The following is a 22,484-nucleotide window of genomic DNA, read 5'->3' as shown; positions in this document are numbered from 1 at the left end:
AACGTGTTTTTACACGTTTTTTGACTGCATAAAGTGTAGATACACTCTATGCAACCATTCCTTCCCTATAAATAGCCTTCCAAACCACACCATTGTCTCCCACCCTCTCCTCCTCTTCCTTCTACAACCCTCTCCTCCTCTTCCTTCTACAACCATGGTTTCCATCGTTGGCCTTTCATAGAAACATATCTCTTTGGAAATTTTCAGGGATTATATGAACGATCAATGGGGCTCAGGGTCATTGGTTTCTTCTTCCCGCCCTCCTCTTTCCTCCTCCCATGTCTCCCTTCCAACAATGAAGCTACTAGTATGTCCTATCAGCCGGAGCCACTAGTATAGCTTACCCCCGTAGAAATAGTTTTAGGTTCTTATGTAATAAGATTAGAAAAAGTTTCAACATTATTGTAATGTATTATTCAAATATCAATAAAATGACTTGTTTTTATCTTTTTGTCTTTTTATTTCTGCTTTATATGTTTATTTGCATTTATTTTACGAATTTCAAAGCTTAAAATTAAAAAAGTTCTGGAAAAAGACTATTCCGGATTTTAAAATCCGAACAAATCTGGAAAACATTAACAATTCATTCCGAAAAACGAAATCCGGACCAGGGGTAAAATTGGAAAAAAAATAGGGCGCGCGAGGAAAGACATAGGGTGGGAAAAGTAAAACTCTTAAAAAATTGTATTGGAGGAGGGTTTTGGGGAGTTTGAGAGGGTTTATATGAATTATTCAAATTTAATCTATATTATTATAATACTCTTAAAATTAAAAATATATTGATCAAAAACATTAATTTATCATTCTCTAAAAAAATACACTTTCAAAAAACATGAAATATTTCTCAATTTTCCCCTATATTTCTCACACCCCAAAACTTTTCATTCCCCTTCTCTCCAAACTCCCAAACAAAGTTTTAAGGCACATGTTAACATTTTCAAAAAAATTAACAAAAGAAAGAATGACACCTTCAACGTATTTATCCTTATTCCTCACCATATCGATCTTTATTTCTCACGCCATTTCACCAACATCAAGCCCTAAGTTGTATAAAAGATTATGTAAAGAAACTATTAAGCAAGACCCCCACTATGAACAACCTTGCTTGAAACTTTTAGAACCCTACCCACAAATTACTTCGGCCAAAGATTATCTAACCTTTTCAAGATTATTTTTAAGGATTGTGGCAATAGAGAATGCGACAAAAGCCCAACATCAAGTCAAAGAAATGAAGAAAAAGTATCCCTCTTCTCAAGCCATCAAAGGATGTGCCCTTAATTATGATAAAGTGGTTGATGAGTTACAAATTGCGTTGGATGAGTATTCGGAAACTATAAGCTTGGATGCTGCATATGCTAGTGATGCACTTCAAGAGTGCGAACATAGCTTAGCTAATGAAAAGATTGTTAATACTACTTCCCTTTCTACACTCAATAGTGAGATGAAGTTTATTATATCTACATTAAATTTATGTTGAATGAATAAAAAACCACAAATTTCACCTTACTTGTAATGTTTGTGGTTGATATATTATGCTCAGAACAAGTTTTGCTAAGTTTGCTCTCACTTTCATCCGCTCCGAATAATTAAACCAAAAAACTCAAATATAATACAATGGTTAAAATAGACATTTGATCCTTTAATTTCTTTATTAGTATCATTTTTTTTTGGTCAAGATTAGTTTCATTTTATTTCCATAACTATTAGTAATGTTTAGGTCCCTTAACGTTTTTTTTTTTTTATAAGACAAGTAAAATGACAGCAAAAAGGGAGGCACCCAACTAAGATATCCTACTTTAATCTTTTGTCAAATACTTATAAATATTATTAAAAAAAGGGAAAAAAATACATAAAAATTGAGGGGACATAAATCTAACCAAGTAAAACTATACAAGAGTGTAGTCGACCCAAAACGGGTGATAAAAATTAAAACAACACACAAATTTATCAACCTCTAATTAATTCTAAAACTAACTAAAGGTCTTCATGGGATACAAAGTATCCTAGTCCTCTTCATTGGATAGAAATATCCTACTTATGAATGCATGAAAATATGACTCAATAATGCATACGTTCACCCAACAAATCGTCTTCATTAACGTCCTTATTTTTCATACATGCATTTCATCATCAATAACATCGTCACTTTGCATGTAAGAGTTCATCACCATTAAAATCATCATGATAATCATCATCAACAACAATCACCTCAAGGAAACAATGAAGTTCCAAAATCACATTTCACATAAATGACGGACAAACAGCAACATGATCATGACATCCATCATATTAAACACCTAATCATCATTGATTCATCATCATTTCATCACATAAACATGAATACAATCCATTTAAAAGTTTTGAGATCCTAAAACTCATTTTCAGTAAAGTTCGTCTATTTTTCACAAAATCGTCTAACTTCAATTTTATCCACAAAATAGAGTTCCATGGTCTTACATATCATTAAAAACATCCCTACACACTACCTAACATCTTAGTTAATCAATCAAGGCCTTTCGGTTTCACAAGGTTCGTTTACTTTTGCAAAAACTCAAAGTTCATCTCATTTTTAACTTGTTTCAAAACCAAATTCAATCCTTGTGAACACCTATGTTTAAGCACCCCTAAAAGTCCAATTATACATAAATACATTAGGTTTAGGTGTTTGAGAACCATTGACATACTTAATAGTACACAAAAACACGAAAAAACAGGGTTTCCGCGCACTGCAGGTCTGACACGGTCGTGTCATTAGTACAAACGGTCGTGCCACCTAAACAGAAAGTTTAGGCACGGTCGTTTCACCTAGACACACGGCCGTGTCATCTATGTAGACCATTGGAAACACGTTTTTTGCATTCTTCGCGCGTAAAATCTCGTTTTCAAGTCCGATTTCGATTCCGTTTTCGCCAATGTGTCCCAAATATTTAGACCAATCAAATCATACTTGAAAACATGACATTTCAACTTAAAATAACTTAATCAAATCCACCCCAAAATGACTTATTCACAAAAGCGCTTAAAGACGACTTTTACTCAAAAACTCGATTTTTCTCCCAAACGATTTCTCACCAAAACGAAGTGATCAAAAGCAGGAATTCTATCATTCTAATTCATTCTAACAACTTCCTCAATTCATTCAAATTCATCAAAATCAAACTTCTTCATTTTCAACTCATTTTCACAAAAATCATAAAGTCACCACAACTACACATTTATCAACACCCAATGCATGAATTATCATCACCAACACAACTCAACACCAATTATATCGTATAATCATGAATTCACCAACAATCAACAACGACATCATTTTTCATCAATTTAAGCAAAATTCACAAAGTGTCATATCAACATGCTTCAACAATGAAAACCAAACAATAACAAGTTTATCATCAATTTGACATACCCAAATTCATCATCAAATAAAGAGGACGAAATTTGACATTAAAATTCACAAAAGTCATAATTCACAAGTAAGCACTTTTGACCCATAATTGAAAATATGAAGTTTTAGCTTAATTGTGTTAAGGTCTAACCCCCTTACCTCAAGCTTCAAAAGTCACTAGATACGACTTCAATATCATTCTCTAACCCCAGGTCTCTAGCTTCCCTCTTCTTCAAGCTCTTTCTCTATTCTCCTCTTTTTTGCCTCTCTACCTCTCTAAGTTTGTGAAATGAAATGAATGAATGACTTAACCTAATTTGCTCATAAGAGTTATCCTTTATTATAAAAGCCTAACTTGATGTGCTGACACTTTAGCCCTAATCAATCAAGTTTTTCCCTCCTAAGCCGTCATTAATTGCAAGGCTTATCTCCCAACCCCCCACTTCCTCTTGGGCTCATTTATCGTGACCTTTCATGTACATCTTTCAACCAATCAAATCCTTTTCTTTCCCACTTCTCCCTCACAGCCCAATAAATGTACATGCATCTATTCCCAATAAACATCACTCCCACCACTCTCAGATTCTTCCATTCTTCCTCTCAGTTTTTGCCTCTTCAGCTGTATCAATATAGCTATATGCTCAGATACGTCCTCATTGATTATTCATTACAAGTGGTTCTAGAAAACTGTATCAGGAAGAAGATAACCAAATTCATTGTTGCTGGTGATCCAAAGCCATCGATGTTGTCTCTCACGCCGACTTTGAAGCTTCCGCCGTCGGCAAAAGCATTGCCGCTTCTCACCAGAAGGGGAAGAACATGTAGCATCTCTCTCTCTCTCTCTCTCTCTCTCTCTCTCTCTCTCTCTATCAAAACCGATTCATCCATCAGGATTTTAATCTACAGTAAGAATTTAGGGGACTTTTGTTCTTATTTTTGTTCACGATTCCAACTTCTTTTATGGTTTTCAATAAGATTTTGTGAATTTTTCTAGGGTTTTCTTTTATGGTTTACCTCCCTGTTTCATCATCCCTCATTCTCATTCATTTTTAATCCTTATCTATGATCCTTTTTTTTTTTTGTAAAGAGAGTTGCTACAACATAGCATGTTGCTTAAGAAGGAGGTTCGATTAGGTTCAATAAGATTTTGTTTGTTTATTCATTATTCAGATATTTTTTTAGCTGTGTAGATACTGTCTTCCCTAAATGATCAGTTTTGGATTGCTAAAGTTTCTAAACATCTCATCCTTTTAAAATGGAATTTAAATACACTATAGAAAATGTCTCTACATGGGATTTGTCTAATTTGATTTGTTTAATTAGATTATTCATTTGCAACCCCAAATTGTTTGATTATTTTTGTTCAGTTTTCTTTAGGCATTGTGAAGGTTACTGATTTGATAAGAAGTAGGATAAAACTAATCTAATATATTGGGTAATCTCTATTTTTCATTAGACTTTTTTGTTTTTTTGTTTGTTTTATGAATAATGTTGTTTCATTGAGTTTTCAATTGTTCTGTTGTCATAGCAGGTAAACAAAATGGCTCAATTGGGGGCAAGAAGAAAATTCTAAATTTTATATGTTCTATTTGTGGTTTAAATATTAATTGACTAAGCTTGGAATGAATTCATATATATATATATATATATATATATATATATATATATATATATATATATATATATATATATATTTTGTTCATGGTTTAAAGATTAATATCCATGTCTTCTTCTCGGTTGTCCTTCTACCAGTTGGCTTCTTTCTATCTCTTGGAAATTTTTGAGAAGGTATATGTTTCTATCATTTTTATTTAGGAATTGTCATTCTCAACTATGGAACATTATAATCGTCAAAAAAAAAAAACTATGGAACATTATAATTTAGTTATTTAACGACAACCTTTGTATAGTAATGTATACTTTGTTAGCTGAATGCTATTATCACAAACATATATAACATAGGTTCCATTTCTTTTTATTGTGTCTGCCTTGAAAAATACTCATCAGAACAGGCAATAATCATTAGATATGGAAGACATAAGCAACAAAGGTAAAAAAATTACTCATTGTGATTTAGTTTTTCATCTTACTTTTGGGCTTTGTTGTCTTTGTTGCATTGTTGAGGGTAGCTGACTTCTTTTCTAACTGTCTACTTGGCATGTATTGCAAGGGCTTTGGATTGCATTTTTCATTGATAAACTTGATTCGGCTCTTAGTATTTGTATCTTCTTCCTCGCAATTTTGTTCTTCTTAGTATATTTACCAATATTTGTGAGGGGCTTTTGTTTTGTTCATGGTTGTCAGTATGTGTTTTGCTGCACGGTTCTGCATCTTTTTTCATGCGCTACTACTTCTATTTCGGGTCTGTATTTAGCGTTTCTCTTTAGAAGTTTTTTCCGCAGTTTTTTTTTAGATTTTGTACATTCAATTTTACTCTTTATCTTGCTGTTTGTGTGGTCTTAACTACTGAATTATTTGGTTTTATTGACCCTTGGTCTGGTAGAGAGTTGATTTAGTTTGTATAAAGTGCGGCAGATTAGAGGCCTTTAAGCAAAACCACTCCAATGTCTGTGGCAACAACGCATTCTCCGTATACATCAAGGTTGGCATTCATGTTAAATCTCCATTTCCCTCTTCTCCTCAATTTACATCAGTTTTTCTTTCTTATTTCTTCTGGTTTTACATCAGTTTTTTCTTGCAACAATTTACTCCTTTTTGTTTCTTATATTCTCACTTTTTTTAGTCATTTGAATTCACTCATCTTAAATTTTTGTGTAATTTTTTCTTTCGGGTTCAATATATATGTTTGCAACGCAAAGAAGGCTAATGTGGTTCTGCTTTCAAGGTTTTATTTCAATCTTGCCTCTTCCATTATATAGTTACAATAAATATAATAAGCATTCCAACGATTGTGATTATAAGTTGCTAAAAAATTTGGACAACTAACTCTGAAGACAATAGCTAAATATGCAGAAGCATGCTTTCTATGGATAAGTGTTTGTTATATGGATGAAACTATCCCTACAGAATGTTTACACAAGGTTTTAGTCATTTGACTTTGCTGTGTGTGATTTAGAATTGTGTAGTATAATGACATATATGGTTTAGGCACATATGTTTTAATGACTCTAATTAAAAAATTGTATCTTATCTATTCAAGAAACTTAGTGTTGCTTTGAGTCTTGAAGAAGCGAAAAGGGTATAAAGAAATAGTTCTCACTGAGTTCAAATTGGCTTATGTTGTGCATATGCTCTTTTCTACAAGGAAAATGTTCCTTCCTATACTCCATGTATAAGCTTTGAGTTGCAATATAAAAATCATATTCTCATATCTAATGTAACTTCACATTCCAAGATGACTATCCATATATTATGTATTGCACAAGCAGGTTTGGTTTGGTTAGGATATGTTTATGATAAAAGCACTTTTTATAACGCATTTGAAAATAATTCAGTATATTTGAGACGCTTTTAAGGCACAAAGGAAGGTCATTCAATGTCATTTTCACTAAAAATGGCGTCGGCTCAAATCAATAACATTATATTTGATTGTCATGTGGTGGATGTTAGATTATATAACTTAATATGTTAATAACAATTGAATATTGGTTGTAAAAAAATATAACAGTCTAAACTCCTAACAGACCCGTGCGATAGCACGGGTCAAGAGTCTAGTCTATTTATACCACCAAAATGGGCTAGGTTAATTCTCATACTAATTGGGCCTTAAAACTCTTACATCTAATTCTAAAATGTTACTACTCATTAATCTGTTAAAACGTCGAATAATTATTGTCTCTAAATAATTAGCCTAACTCACTAGTAACTTAATAAAAATAACAATTCTCACTAAAACATAAAAAACCTTCTTAATAAAATCACTAATTTACCCTTACGCGCCAAATGACCAAAATACCCTTAGCCTCCAAAATGACTAAAATATCATTAGCCTCCAAAATTACTAAAATACCCTTCTAGACCAAAAACTCACTAATTTCAAATCAAAAATACAAACAAAGACAAATAAGCACATATGAACACATATAAATACATATAATAAATAAATAAAATAATTCTAGTTAAAAACGGACTGTTACGTTTCTACCCACTTAACTTAGTAAAACGTCTAATTATCACCATTTCAAAAATAATTACCACTAGTTACCTTTAACTTAGTAAAATAACTATTCACCTCAAAATACTAAAATAATCCTTATTTTAAAATTACTAAATTACCCTCACTCCACATATTACCAAAATACCCTCAACCCTAAAAATGATCAGTGCATACCCTTTAACGCTAAAAATCTATTAACTCCAAGACAAATACTCAAGCAAACAATACACATATAAATAATAAATAAAATAATCTTATCTAAAAACGGGTTGTTATAGAGGTTGTCTCTCAAACAATCAAGATTGAAGGGATCAAACTAGCTGAAGGAAGATTTAAGTGCATTAATATTGATGCTTCTTTCTCTCAGCTTTCTAATAGAGTGGAAATAGGAGTTTGTATAAGGGATGATACATGCACTTTTGTTTTGGCAAAAACTGAATGGTTTACTCCAGTCTGTGAGGTACATGTTGGCGAAGCTCTTAGATTGTTACTAGCTTTAGAATTGGTTCATCAATTACACTCGGGACCTATCGATTTTGAACATGATGCCAAAAATGTGGTGGATTGTTTATCATCTGCACATCAGGATGTTACAGAATTTGGGATGATTATCCATAATTGTAAAACTATCTTTAAACAATATTATATCAACAATCTAGTGTTGAGTTTGTTAGGAGACAAACAAATGAGACAGCCCATAGATTAGCCAAGGAAGGCACATTTTCAACTAGTTCCACATTTTGACAATATTATTATTATTATTATTATTATTATTATTATTATTATTATTATTATTATTATTATTATTATTATTATTTTTGGTCAAGTAGCATAGTGACTGAAATTCACATTTTTATAAGATGAATAAGTGGGGTGTCTGGGGTTCGAACTCCGACCCTTGCACAATGCATGTCCCGCCAACTCACTCAACATGTCAATACAATCTTTTTTTGGTTGATAACATGTCAATACAATCAATCAATTAAATACTAATCAAATCCTTTCACAAAAAAAATAAATCCTGAAGATACTAAAAATAAATAAAAGGGAACACAAGAGAATTAAAAAAATCAACAGCAACAGCCGGCAGCCGGCGGTTAAGCACGTCGAAGTGAACATAGGGATTGCATTGCACGTAGATAGATATCAACAACAAACTACCAGATCACGAATAAAATAAAATCTCAACCATCCAATCATCTCGTACCATCCATCTTAGCCGTCCAATTTCTTAAATGTTATTGGCAACGCACTAACGCGTTTTCTCCAAATTTTGTAACATTCTTTCTAACAGAAAAAACCGTATAATTTTCTGTCTCTTTCTCTTCCATTTTTCAACCTTAATTTCTGTCACATTAATGTTCATCTTCGTTTCCCATCTTTAATTCTCTCAAAAGTTTCCATCTTTGTTTCAATCATCAAAATCATATACACATTTTTCTCCTTAATTGGTGTTCATTAATATTGATATAATAACGGGTTTTTTCCATTAATTCCAGCTATAATTTCAACATTATATTATCACAAAAAAATAAATAAACATTCAACATTCCACAAATCTTCCATAAATCATTAATTTGATACCCTTTTATATAGCACACTTTCATATCCATGTTGCACACTAGTTTTGTGCAACCATCAAATATTGCATTGCACCATCAAGCTAATAAGGTAAACACAATTTTGTTTTATTTTTTTTCCTTTCATTTTGGTTATATATTTTTTCAATTTGAGGAGGAAAAAGAATTAGGGTTTTGACATTTTAGGTTTGTGAGGTTCAATTTTTTCATATGTTTTATTGTTTCCTATGTTTTAATCTATGAAGCATATTACAAGGAGACGTGACACGACGCGGACAAACATACCTCTGACACAGACATCTGACACGGACACGATAGAGACGCAGTAGGATGATTGGTATAGGGGGTAATTAGTGTTAGATGGGAAACAACTGTGTCGGAACGAGAACCTTTTTTTCGAAGGATGAATCATCATCACGCGCAACTTTTCCAAGTCCATCTTGCTGGTCACGTTCCAAGAAAGATAGTGCACACAAAACAAGTCCAACAAAACCAAAAGAATCTGTTCAGAACAATCCTCCACCGGTAATGAAAATCGAAAAGGAAGATGAAAAGCCACCACCACAGCAGCAACATCAACAACAACATCATCAAAAACCGCGACAAAAACCACAAACCAATGAAGCTGTTGTTGCTACACCTGCAAAACCAAAGAGACCTCACAATGTGAAGAGACTAGCAAGTGCAGGGCTAAAAGCAGATTCAGTTTTACAGCGAAAAACGGTTAGTCTTAAGGAGTTTTATACTTTAGGACCAAAGCTAGGACAAGGGCAATTTGGAACTACATTCCTTTGTGTCGAGAAATCTACTGGGAAAGAGTATGCATGTAAGTCAATCATGAAGAGGAAGTTGTTGACTGAAGAGGATGTGGAAGATGTGAGGAGGGAGATTCAGATTATGCATCACTTGGCTGGCAGTTCGAATGTGATTTCGATTAAGGAAGCTTCTGAGGATGCAGTTGCTGTTCATGTTGTTATGGAGTTGTGTGCAGGTGGTGAACTTTTTGATAGGATTGTGGAAAGAGGGCATTATACAGAAAGAAAGGCGGCGAAACTTGCAAGGACTATTGTTGGTGTTATTCAGTCATGTCATTCTCTTGGTGTGATGCATCGCGATCTTAAGCCGGAGAATTTTCTTTTTGTTAATCAGCAGGAAGAATCTCCCCTTAAGGCAATCGATTTTGGATTATCTTGTTTTTTCAAACCAGGTTTGTCCAAATGTTAATTCTCTTTTATCTTCAATTGTTTGTTTTTATGGTTATCGAATGGAGATTCATATCGTGAAATGGAAGAAAGGTTTTTCGAATCATGAATATATTAAGTTTGGGTAGTGATTCATTGGAATTAATTGTCAATGAGATTCATGTCTACAATAGATGCATATTACGGATTCCATATTCATATATCGATTGAGTTCAATTTTGTATCAAATCGAGATATGACTCACACTTATCGTAAGATACTGATAACCATGGTTTTCCACATCAATAAAATTTATCTTTTAACTTCAATTGTAAAAAACAAAGATACTTTTGGGTTAGACAAAAGTCCCGTTTTATGTGAAAAAAATTACTAGTGATTGTTACCTTAAGAGGTTTTATTTATTGTCCAATGTCCACCCTGTTATATTGATGCTAGCTTCCCTCGACATAATGCATTTGACGTTACATGAAGCTAATTTCTGCATAGGTAATTGCCATAACATTTGTTGCTAACAGTCAAAGACTCGTTATATTACAGGTGACATTTTCAATGATGTAGTAGGAAGTCCATATTATGTTGCACCTGAAGTTTTACGCAAGCGATATGGTCCAGAAGCAGATGTGTGGAGTGCCGGTGTCATCTTGTACATTCTCTTATGTGGTGTGCCTCCATTTTGGGGCGGTAAGAGTTCTTAAGATATCAAACTTATATTAATTCCAATCTAGCTATTTGCTTAATTTATATTTCCTTCACATGTTTCCTGGTTCAAAACATAGTATAACATTTATCTTTATCCTTGGTAATAGAATCGGAACAAGATATATTTGAGGCCATTTTGAATAATGATCTTGATTTCTCATCGGATCCATGGCCTAGTATCTCTGAAAGTGCAAAAGACTTGGTTAAGAAGATGCTTGTCAGAGACCCTAGTAAGCGGTTAACAGCTTTTGACGTTCTCCGTAAGTTTCTCTGCACTGTTATCCCATTGAGATTTATGGTAGTGAAATGAAAGTTATTAGGCAGCATACAACCTAATTTTATACCTCATTTGGCATGCATGTGATTGATTAATCGGCTATCATATATTTTCCATACCATAGTCCATTTCGTATATCAAGTTCGAGTAGTTTTCTTCAATACACCTTCAATGGTTAAGAGGAAAATCTTTTAAAAAGGTTACTCATTCAGTGAAAAAAATTTTGATCACTAAAATCATGTACTCTAACAAAATATTGAGCATTTTATTATAGTACTTTTGACTTGTGAGTTCTAATCAGTATAGCATTGTGAATTTGAGTTCTTTTACCACATTGTTAATGATGATGATCTGATTCTTTGCAGGTCACCCGTGGATCCAAATTGATGGAGCAGCACCAGACAAGCCTCTAGATTCTGCAGTTTTGAGTCGCATGAAGCAGTTTACTGCAATGAACAAGCTCAAGAAAATGGCACTTAGAGTAAGTTACTTTTCCGGTCAGATAACTCAGTCACACCAGAGTATTATTGACACCGAATATGTCGACTTATTGTATAGGAACTACTTTGATTGTCCAATTTTGCTCTTGTAAATTTTTATGCTGTTCTGTGCAGGTTATTGCAGAGAATCTATCTGAAGAAGAAATTGCTGGATTGAAAGAAATGTTTAAGATGATCGACACAGATAATAGTGGTCATATTACCTTTGAAGAACTCAAGGTTGGACTGAAAAGATTTGGTGCCAATCTAAAAGAATCTGAAATTTACGATCTAATGAAAGCTGTAAGTATAATTCAGGACCGTCTTTATTTCCTCAACTTTACGAAACCTTTGTTAATTATAGCTGTTAACTTCTGTAGTATATACTTATTTATGTATTGGTTCATATTCTTATAATTACATTAGAAGCATTTGGGTTATGATACCAATTATTTATAATTCAATTGCACCGTCAATACATAACATTACTAAGTCAACATGGTGTGACATGTTTGGTAGAAAATCGGGTGCCTTGAATATATAGTTACAGGTTCGACTTTAGGGTGATGCGTATGAAAGAGCATCTGTTGAGAGAAATCCCATAAATTAATCTCAATACCTAGGTGGATTAGTCTTGGAACATATTCTTAACATAACGATTAATTGATAGTAAAAACTAATTAATAATAAAGAAAGTTGGTGTTTTCGTCATTAGTACTAAATTAATTTGACGCATCGATTCCAATTTATGTTTCTGATTTCAGGCAGATGTTGATAACAGTGGCACGATCGACTATGGAGAATTCATAGCTGCAACATTACATTTAAACAAAGTTGATAGGGAAGATCATTTACATGCAGCATTCTCATATTTTGATAAAGATGGAAGTGGATACATCACAAAAGATGAGCTTCAAAAAGCTTGTGAAGAATTTGGCTTTAGAGATGTCCCCTTGGAGGAAATGATCCGAGAAGTTGATCAGAACAATGTGAGTACATTTTATTTTATTTTTGTTTCTCACATGTTCCATCTACGAGAACTAAGTCCGTTCAAAGTACGTTTTAAGCTTGATAATAACTTTGTTATGCTGTATGTTTTGGGTTTTCAGGATGGAAGAATAGACTACAATGAATTTGTGGCTATGATGCATAGAGGGAATGCAGAAATGGGTAAGAGGGGTCGAAAGGGTAGCAGTAGTTTTAGCATTGGATTTAGGGAGGCACTACCAGTATGTTAATGTAAGAAAAATTTACGACAGTAGTGAATGAGTTTCTTTTAGTTTTTGTAATATAGCATTTTCTCCATGGTGTATTCAATTGAACATAGTTTCTCGAGAAAGATGTCTCTTATTCCTTAACAATACAATTGAAGTTTGACATGAAGTAGCGATCAGAATCAGATAATGGCCCTATTTGGATAAACAGGTTAATTTGCAGCTTTTAACACAGTGCTTATCATGATAAGTACATATGTGTAAGCTATTTTAATAATAATAGATAAAATAAAGTTAAGTTGTTTTCCTATTAATCTATAAGCTGTTTCATAGGCTAACTTTGAGAGTTTATGAAAATAAGTCGAAGACAACTTATGAATATGTCATAAGTTGCTTACACAAGTTCTCGTAGTCTCACAAGCACTTACGTCAGCAGATAAACTCAAATAAGTCAATCCAAACCGACCCTATATCGTTGATAGAGATGACTTTTATGATGCTTTATACTTCCATAAGTAATGACAAGTACCTTAGGAAAATGGATTAAGTGCGGTAGGGATACTTTACATTCATGCGGTTAATAATACATCAGGGACTATTTGATTATGATTTACAAAGATTTTGATTTTTTAAAAAGTTGAAAATGCCGAGCTTTAAGTTTATGTCGCGATCTTGATCCAATGATCCAATGTGCCGAGCTTTAAGTTTATGCCGCGATTGTGATCTTGAAAAGGGTAGTCGACGCGTTCATCAACGTATGTAGTTTTGTTGTAGGTCTTAAGCTTTGGTAGTTGCTTCAAGGCCTTTGAGATTGTAAAAACCATAATATTCTTAGTGACTGGTATGACAGTCAAAACAGTGTCTTCATCATATCTTCCTTCTGAATCTCTGAATGGAGTTCTTAATTGGTTTTATTTGTCATTGTGTAACTGAAAGTAAATTGTGCAACTCTTCCACATGATATATATTAGTGCTAATCAATATGCTCTGGTGTGTAAATTGACCTGCTTCATTGATAGTGGCCTTAGAGGTTGAAGCATAGTGAAGCTCCTATAAGGTAAGGCTAAGTTAAAATTGGCCTAAAAGAGACACTTTATGGCAAGAAAATTCAACTTGTAATTAAAACTCTTGTTTGACAACTACAGTTGATGCTTGTTTACTTTTATACATAAGTTGTGATATTTTCAAAAGAATTGCTACCTGTCATAGCATATTTCCTTTGACAGATATAAATAAACCATTCATCATTTTCATTCAAATAGATATGTGGCCATTATCAAATTTTTAATCAAGTTCTTTGAGTCAAAGTCAGGTAGTTGTGATCTTTATCAACATGTTAAAACTCATCATCATGCTAATTTACCATTTACCAAATAAAACAATGTCAAGTGAACACAACATACATTAAAATAAAATCCAGTTACACATGCATAAATAAGAGTAAATCACACAAACAAAGCTGTAAATATTTCCAATAAACATATTACTACCTCGTTCTTCTTGTTCGTCAGAATCAAGTTCATAATTCAACATAACTATAAATATCCAGAAAACGGTTAAGGAGAAAATATAAATGCCTTGTTCTTCTTGTTTGTACCATCTTCTCAATCTTGCTCACCGACACTGGGGAGTGAAAGCAAAGACTCGGTATAAATAGACACACGTCCACGTCCTGAACCTTTACAGTAGTAAGTATGCTCTAGAAACTCTCCCTCGTCATCATATCTTATTAGTCCAGTATGGCGATCTGTTCCAACAACGTCACCATTTTTTGTACAACACATAGGAAAAATGCAAGGGATGCAAGGGATATCCATATTAAGAACAAGAGATTTAGTCCAAGATGACTGCACATTGTATTCTTCCATCACCCATATATCAACTGAACTGCTCCCCAAAATCCATAGACTTAGAAATCCTTTAAATACCCATAAACCACAATACCTAGAACGATAATTAATATCATATGGGAGAGAAAAATCTACAAGTTTCCTTTCCGTTAAATGAAAGGCAACAACAGCAAAAAAACCTATATCATAAGAAGAAGCTAACCAATGAATAGCCCCATTGAAGACCGACTCTACTTCGGGATATCGAGAGAACGGGGCCTTTCTACAAGAACGCAAATTGGTAGGACTCACAATTTCGTTCCACGCATTAGCTCTCAATGAGAAAATCCCCAAGCGAGATAGCATATCATTTGAGTTTTGAATATTATCGTAGGACAGTGAAACCACCAAGTAATCGTCCGTTGACTCGTCATATCCAAAACCATAAAATCTTAAATGTGAAAAATTAGAACAAGGTATTTGTTTGTGAACTCCGGTGGATGGATTCCATAGGTAAAAGTTTGAAGAAGAGTACAAAAACATGAACCCTCTACATGAACCTAAAATTTTGAGATCAACAAGTTTGTGAAGCATAAAATTAGGGTTGAGTAAAGTAGGAGCAGAATGATCGGTAAACAATGAATCCAAAGCTATGGATCGAAATTCAGGAGTTTCTGTTAAGAACAGAATTCGACGAGTGTGAGTTGCAGTAGTAATCTGAAAATGTGAATTTGCAAAACGAGGATTTGAAATAAGAAAAAACCATGACTTGGAAACACATTTGAAACGTATAAGAGGCTTAACCGGTAACCTCACTAAGATTTGGACGATCAATTCATGAGGCAGATAAAGTGGATCCGCCTCTGCCTCTGCCTCCGTCTCCATGCGTTGTCCGCTTTTACCAGTTTTAGGGTTCCAATTCCAACTCTTATTTACTTGTCAGGGAATTCTTAAATAGTGCCCGTGTTTTTTAATGTAATTTTTTTTATATATAATATAATTTTATTTTTTGGATCAGAAAGCAAAGGTTTTACTAAAACACTTGACTGGTTGTGAGTTGTGACCCATAAGGGGTCTATTAAAAAGGGAGAGACTAACAATGATTTCTTACCAGTTTTAGGGTTCCAATTCCAACTCTTATTTACTTGTCAGGGAATTCTTAAATAATGCCCGTGTTTTTTAATGTAATTTTTTTTATATATAATATAATTTTATTTTTTGGATCAGAAAGCAAAGGTTTTACTAAAACACTTGACTGGTTGTGAGTTGTGACCCATAAGGGGTCTATTAAAAAGGGAGAGACTAACAATGATTTCTTTTTGTCAAAAAAAAAAAAAACAATGATTTCTTGGCCACTTTTTAAATATTTCGATGTTGTCTGTGAAATACAAATTTTTATTTTTGTCAAAGCAATATTACACAAATTATTAACATAAATTTATTATTTTTAGTTCTTTAATCAATGCCTTAAGGGCATTCGATAGCATTCTCCTATAATTTACATTTAATCGCCATTCAAAAAAATATATATTACACTTCATTAAGTGACTGTGCTCAAATATTTAATGAGTTATTTTTAGTAAACAATGATCCTGCTTGTGCATATGCTTGTAATGTGTATCTTGTTTTATGACCTCGATAGCATATTTCCTTTGATGGATATATGTGTGTGTCTATATATATATATATATATATATATATATATATATATATATATATATATATATATATATATATATATATATATATATATATATATATATATAGACTTAATTAAGCCTTTGGTCCCTTAACTTATTTTTGGATTTAAGTTTGGTCCCCTAACTTTTAAATGTCTCAAATTGGTCCCTTAATTGTACCTCCGTTTACTGAAGTGGTCCCTTCTGTTAGTTTTTGCCAAAAAACGTTAAGTTTGTCCATGTTGGCATTACACGTGGGCCTATCAATTGATTACAAGGAGAACCATGTCAGCAGTACAAAAGGGTAAAGAAGTGAGAAAATTAGGGTTCTTCCTCACCCAATCTTCTTCTCCATCGTGTTTCTTCTTCTTCCTCCTTCTCCCACCAACTACTTTCTTGTTCATTGTCCAGATCTGCCAAAAATGTCAAACCACAGTACAAAAACAGTCCCTGTTCATGATTCATCATATGCATTTGGTTCGGTTGGGTCTAGTTTGAGGAGAAGGTCAGTACCAAATTGTAGGTGTGGAGAAAATGCTGTCATTCGAACTGTAACTGATCCATTGAATCCAAATTGTGGGAAGAAATTCTGGGGTTGTAGAAACTATAGAAATTCGAGTGACAAAGGATGCAGTTACTTTTGGTTAGTTGATGAAGATTATTGTATGGATGAAAGGGATTTGAAGATTGAAAACCAAAAGTTGAAGATGGAAAAACAGAAGAAGAAGAAAAACAAGTTGAAGAGTGACTTATCAAGAACAAGGCAGTGGTTGATAATGGCGATAATTTTTGGATTGGTATGCTTTGGGATTTTGTTGGTCTTAGGAACAATGTTAGCTTGCAAAAGCACATCCATCTTGAATGGGTTTTATTTGAAATAGGAACAATGATGTATTTAGGTTTTGTTATGAATGAATGTTGTGGTTTTAAAGTCTTGTCATGAATGTAATGTTTATGTTGATTATGAATGAATGTAATGTGTTTGATGAATGTAATGTGTTGAGTATGATGAATGAATATAATGTTTGAATGCTATAACACAAGCTGTAGTAGTTTGTTTCTGTTTCTGTTTTAAGCTGCTACATAATGCTATAACATAAATAATTATGTTGAGTTGCAGAATGCTATAACACAAGTTGTAATAGTCTGTTTCTGATCAGTTTAATCATATAATGTTCATATAATGCTTTAACATGAACTGCTATAAATGCTAGAATGAAGTTGAGTTACAAAATGATATAACACAAGCTGTATCATAAGCTGTCGAAATTATAAGGTTCAAAAGTGCTTAATAGCACATCATTCCATTAAATTCATAAGTGCATTACAGCACATAATACATCAAAAAGAAATTAAAATCTGCTTAATAAGTGCTAGTAGCAATGTTACAGCACTAAGTGCTTAACAGTTAAAAAGTGCATAAACATTGCCTAACCAGTTAACCAAAAAGACATTTAAAAGTGCTTAATACCAGTTAACCAAAAAGACATTCAAAAGTGCTTAATAGCAGTTACTAGACTACTTAATACCAGTTAACCAAAAAGACATTCAAAAGTGCTTAATAGCACATATTACATTCAAAAAGACTTCTAGTGCTTAATTACTAAGGCTGAGATGCAGATCCTGCCTTCCTTGACCCCTTCCTTCCTTTATTTTGTGTTGGTTGAGTTGCAGCAACATCAGACACATTCTTTCTTTTTCTTGGTGATCTCATTGTTGTCTGAGCTTGGTGTGCCTTTGACTGAGAAGCTTGTGGCTGAGAAGATTGTGGCTGAGAAGATTGTTGCTGAGAAGCATGTGACTGAGATGGTTGTGCTTGGTCCATAGTCTTTCTCCTCCTAGGTGATCTGATTTTCTTCTGAATCTTTGGTTGAGATGACTGTGTCTGAGCTGGTTGAGTTGATTGTGACTGTGTTTGAGCCTGTGCAGTGTGTGCCTGAGAAGATGGTGGTTGAGCTGGTTGAGATGACTGTGAGTGTGTCTGAGGCTGTGTAGTGTTTGCCTGAGAAGATGGTGGGTGAGATGATTGTGTCTGATCTGTTGGTGGTGGAGGTGGTGGTGGAGGTAGTGGGCATGTTGACTTGTTGTGTCCAGTTTGCTTACACCTACTACACTTAATTCCATAAGAAGCTCTCTTCATCTGTGAGTTGTCTCTCATTAGCTCACTTGCATCCATTCTCCTCTTCTTTTTAGGTCTACCAGGTTGCCTTTTCACAGGTGGTGGTTGAAGATCAGTGCATTCTGTCCTCATCCATAAGTCTTGGCCATTGACATGATGAATCATGCTGGAATAACATGCAGCATACTGCTCTTTTTTGAATATTGTTGGCACATAGTCAGCTATCCTATAGTTTTTGTGTTTCATGCAAGCAATGGCATGACAACATGGAAGTCCTGTCAACAGCCATTTCCTGCAATCACATACTTTGTGCAACAAGTTTACAGCATATTTGTCTCCAGTGTTTGAAATATGTATAACTTGGAAATCATGATCATCAGCTTGCCTACATTAAGATTAAGTACATTACAAACAGAGAATTGCAAAGTCTCCATAATTCTCCATAATTCAGCAGATGAACATAAATAAAATAAGTGAATGATCATACCTTACTATCCAGTTATTTGCATAAGCAGATTCCTTTTCAAGTCTTTTTTTTATATTTGGCAGTACCTCACCATCAGCATACTTGGCAATTTTCTCCCTATTCTTCTGCCACCTCTCCATCACATAGACCCTGATATCCTCCAACATTGAAACAACAGGCTTGGACCTTGGAACAACAATTACAGAATTAAATGCTTCTGAAATGTTGTTGACTAGTGTGTCACATTTTGAATCACCTTTAAACATTGCCTTAGTCCAATGCCTTGGATCAATCTCACACAGATAATTAAATGCTTCCTCACTAATTGCTTTGATTGCCATCATCTCCCTCTCAAATGCATTTCTGTATGTTGATTTTGCAGCCCTCCACATCAACTCTTTCAATTTTTTGCCAGGAAATTTCTTCCTAAAGTTGTTGTAGAGGTGTCTGACACAAAACCTCTGCTCAACTTCAGGAAGCAAGGTATTAATTGCTGGCAACAGTCCCTGTTCAACATAAGACATGAAAAAACACAACAATTAAAATTAAGGCATATCCAGTTAATAACTTATATTTGAATCATGAAAAAGAAATAATTATTTTACCTTTTGCTGGTCACTAATTATAGTGTAAGTATTGCATAGTCTTGTGCCACCCAAATCAGCTATGAGAAGCTCTAGAAACCACATCCATGATTCTTTGGTCTCTCCTTCCACAACAGCATATGCAATTGGAAGTATTTGGTCAATAGGATCCATTCCAATTGCAGTCAATAGCATTCCACCATAAGGGGTCTTAAGGAAACACCCATCAAGACCAATAATAGGCCTGCAATTGAAGAAACTATCCCTACATCCCTTTAAACACACATACATTCTTTGAAAGTGAGGAAAAAATATGGCTTCAGGATTTTCTAGGTCAGCCTCAGTCCCTATATAAGGGGTACTAGTAATGGTTACAGATGAATGTGGATTGGCTCTAAGTAATTCACCACCATAATCATGTAACCTTGTATATTGTTCTCTAAAGTTACCTTCAACAAATTCTACTGCATAATGCTTTGCCCTATAAGCTTTGCTTCTGCAAACACCCACACCCCACTTCAGCTGTGCCCTCTCCATAATAGTTGTAACCTTTATGTCCCTATCCTTTCTTACTCTTGTGCGTAGTTTAGAACCTAGCCATTTAGAGTTCATCATCCTCACTCTAAATTCTGTACCACATGTATGATCATCAGCTGTAACTTTCCTCAACTGCCATGTTTCCTCACCTGTAATATGTGCACAGTACATTTTCCATTCACAGCCTTCACCCTTGCAACCAACTCTAATTCTCCTCTTATCACTTTTAAGGAACTTCAAATCCTTACAATTCTCAACAGCAAAACTTCTAACAGCATCTTGAAAAGCAACCTTTGTCATAAATAAAGTACCTACCTCCCATTTATAGTCTTTCATACTGACTGGCATCTTGAAAGTTGGGAATTTAGGGTTACCTACACCATCTTCTTCACTATCAGACCCACTATCCAGCTCATCAGAGTTATGTTCTTCCACATCACTTAATCCCTTGTCCCCCACAACACTAGATTGACCTACTTCTCCTTCATTGTTAACAGATCTCCTAATACTCTCAATTATATCATCTTCAAAAATAGGCTCTTCATTTGTTTTCTTTTTCTTAGGCCTCCCCCTTCCTCTCCTCTTACCAGATCCCCCCTTCTTCTTCTTCCCCTTCTTAGCAGTACCAGATCCCTCACCAACAACAGTTTCACTTTGAACACTTGCTTCATTCACAGTGGCTTCATTCTCTCTTACACCAGATCCCTCACCAAAAACAGTATCAACATTCACAGTTTCAGCAGTCACATTAGCATTTATACCAGCAGTTGTGTCATTAACTTCATTCCCACCTACCTCACTGTCTAAATCCCCTGCTACACACACCTCAACATCTGAGTCATTAAGAGACACATTCAAGGCACTATCTTCCCTATCAGAACCCACATTCACATCACCCTCTTCATTGCCTAATCCATTGTGCCCACCTTCATCCAATCCAGGCCCATTCTCATGCTCACCAAACAAATCATCCTCCTCAATCATTGGGCCTAAGTCATTTAAGTCCAACTCAGGCCCATTTCCATTCACATCAGGGTTGGGACCACTCACACCACTATCAGCATCTTTACCTTCACCAGTGGGGCCTACACCATTGGGACCTACATTTGTCTCATTAACAACAGGTGGGACAACAGGTGGGGCCATACAGGGATATTCTATCAATGGGTCAAGGGTTACAACATCAGGTTGTGACATTGGGTGGACAGCATACAAATGAACCCTATCATATTCAAGTGCAATACTTTGCATCCTTCTACAGCCACTATCATTATTCAAAGGAATAAACCCATCTTCCATAGCAGGGTCATGATACCACAGAGACTTGAGACTAACATAACCACATCTTTTTAAGGTTGATAACAGAGCAAAATAACAAAAAAAGTCTGGGTCACAATCTAGTGTTTCTACTGGTCCTACATAAGCAGGGTCCATAAAGCAACTAAAGTCCCCAGCATGATGTACCACACACTCAAATACCTGGTCCATCTGTTTTATACCATATAACAAAGGGAACAAAGGGAAAAAAAACCTAATCAATTTTACACACATACTATTCGAAAAAGACAGTGCCACTCACAACACAACAGTATAAAATTCAACTTGAGATTTTTGAAGGAATAAACAACAGTATAATATTCGACTTTTAAGAAGGAATAAACAATATATACACCAAATCCATGCATGCAGAACACATTTCTAACCCTTTTTCATTCAAATTTTTTAAAACCCCCAATAATGTTTGAAACCCTAATCAGACATACAACTTGAGATTCACGAAGAAGAACATGTTCTAACTTGAGATTCACGAAGAAGAAGATGAAATTAACCTTTAAAAGTAAAAAATTCATTGAAAATTTCAAAACCCTAGAGAGAGTTTCGAAACCCTAATCAGAAAAAAAACTACATTTTTAACCATTTTATTCGCGAATAAAACGAAGAAAACACGAAGAAACAAACCTGGAATGTCGATTCGAGTTCGATCTTCAACTTCGTTTTCAGATTTTCTTCAATCTTCAGTTTCAATCTTCAACTTCGCTCTCTACGTTTTCTTCTCCTTCTCTCTCTACGTTTTCTTCATTCTCTCTCTAACTCTCCAGAATTCTAACGTTATGCACACGTGTAATGCCAACGTGGACAAACTTAACGTTTTTTGGCAAAAACTAACAGAAGGGACCACTTCAGTAAACGGAGGTACAATTAAGGGACCAATTTGAGACATTTAAAAGTTAGGGGACCAAACTTAAATCCAAAAATAAGTTAAGGGACCAAAGGCTTAATTAAGCCTATATATATATTGAGAATCTTTTAAAAA

General features: G+C 34.3%; 4 protein-coding genes across 11 annotated transcripts; 2 read left to right on the top strand and 2 right to left on the bottom strand.

Moving 5' to 3' along the window:
- The first annotated feature begins 961 nt into the window (after nt 1-961).
- Nucleotides 962-1,477, top strand: LOC146955497 (uncharacterized). Its single transcript, XM_085748593.1, has one exon. The coding sequence runs from the start codon at nt 962-964 to the stop codon at nt 1,475-1,477; it is 516 nt and encodes a 171-aa protein (XP_085604719.1).
- A 2,447-nt stretch (nt 1,478-3,924) lies between these two features.
- LOC146955496 (calcium-dependent protein kinase 26-like) lies at nt 3,925-13,081 on the top strand. Of its 8 annotated transcripts, none has more exons than XM_085721799.1 (10): nt 3,925-4,209; nt 4,756-4,823; nt 4,920-9,176; nt 9,331-10,292; nt 10,825-10,968; nt 11,094-11,246; nt 11,629-11,744; nt 11,878-12,045; nt 12,507-12,731; nt 12,852-13,081. In XM_085721799.1, the coding sequence occupies exons 4-10, from the start codon at nt 9,446-9,448 to the stop codon at nt 12,978-12,980; spliced, it is 1,782 nt and encodes a 593-aa protein (XP_085577925.1). In that variant the 5' UTR covers nt 3,925-4,209; nt 4,756-4,823; nt 4,920-9,176; nt 9,331-9,445; the 3' UTR covers nt 12,981-13,081. The 8 variants fall into 8 exon arrangements, with proteins under 8 accessions (XP_085577925.1, XP_085577910.1, XP_085577913.1 ...); XM_085721784.1 differs by having other exon boundaries at nt 3,925-4,293; XM_085721787.1 differs by having other exon boundaries at nt 3,925-4,823; nt 4,920-5,990; nt 6,211-9,176.
- Nucleotides 13,082-14,340: 1,259 nt separating this feature from the next.
- Nucleotides 14,341-15,670, bottom strand: LOC146955495 (F-box/kelch-repeat protein At3g23880-like). Its single transcript, XM_085748589.1, has one exon. The coding sequence runs from the start codon at nt 15,668-15,670 to the stop codon at nt 14,561-14,563; it is 1,110 nt and encodes a 369-aa protein (XP_085604715.1). The 3' UTR covers nt 14,341-14,560.
- A 2,329-nt stretch (nt 15,671-17,999) lies between these two features.
- On the bottom strand, nt 18,000-21,658 carry LOC146955494 (uncharacterized). Its single transcript, XM_085710696.1, has 3 exons — nt 19,655-21,658; nt 19,071-19,555; nt 18,000-18,968 (listed from the first exon to the last, which is right to left on the bottom strand). The coding sequence occupies exons 1-3, from the start codon at nt 21,656-21,658 to the stop codon at nt 18,068-18,070; spliced, it is 3,390 nt and encodes a 1,129-aa protein (XP_085566822.1). The 3' UTR covers nt 18,000-18,067.
- Nucleotides 21,659-22,484: the final 826 nt, after the last annotated feature.

The sequence above is a fragment of the Medicago sativa genome, chromosome 1, assembly GCF_051527215.1.
Source record: "Medicago sativa cultivar Bolivia chromosome 1, Bolivia_mono, whole genome shotgun sequence".
Taxonomy (NCBI): domain Eukaryota; kingdom Viridiplantae; phylum Streptophyta; class Magnoliopsida; order Fabales; family Fabaceae; genus Medicago; species Medicago sativa.
The sequence above is the reverse complement of the archived record's forward strand: the minus strand, read 5'-3'. Positions and strand labels throughout refer to the sequence as shown.

What these genes read in the sequence shown, in the direction of transcription:
- LOC146955497 (XM_085748593.1), top strand. Translation starts at nt 962, where the DNA reads ATGACACCTTCAACGTATTTATCCTTATTCCTCACCATATCGATCTTT.
- LOC146955495 (XM_085748589.1), bottom strand. Translation starts at nt 15,670, where the DNA reads ATGGAGACGGAGGCAGAGGCAGAGGCGGATCCACTTTATCTGCCTCAT.
- LOC146955496 (XM_085721805.1), top strand. Translation starts at nt 9,446, where the DNA reads ATGGGAAACAACTGTGTCGGAACGAGAACCTTTTTTTCGAAGGATGAA. An exon ending in TTTACGATCTAATGAAAGCT is followed by an intron (nt 12,046 to 12,506) that starts GTAAGTATAATT and finishes TTCTGATTTCAG; the next exon opens with GCAGATGTTGATAACAGTGG. An exon ending in GAGAAGTTGATCAGAACAAT is followed by an intron (nt 12,732 to 12,851) that starts GTGAGTACATTT and finishes TTGGGTTTTCAG; the next exon opens with GATGGAAGAATAGACTACAA.
- LOC146955494 (XM_085710696.1), bottom strand. Translation starts at nt 21,658, where the DNA reads ATGGACCAGGTATTTGAGTGTGTGGTACATCATGCTGGGGACTTTAGT. An exon ending in TAATTAGTGACCAGCAAAAG is followed by an intron (nt 19,556 to 19,654) that starts GTAAAATAATTA and finishes TATGTTGAACAG; the next exon opens with GGACTGTTGCCAGCAATTAA. An exon ending in GCAAATAACTGGATAGTAAG is followed by an intron (nt 18,969 to 19,070) that starts GTATGATCATTC and finishes ATCTTAATGTAG; the next exon opens with GCAAGCTGATGATCATGATT.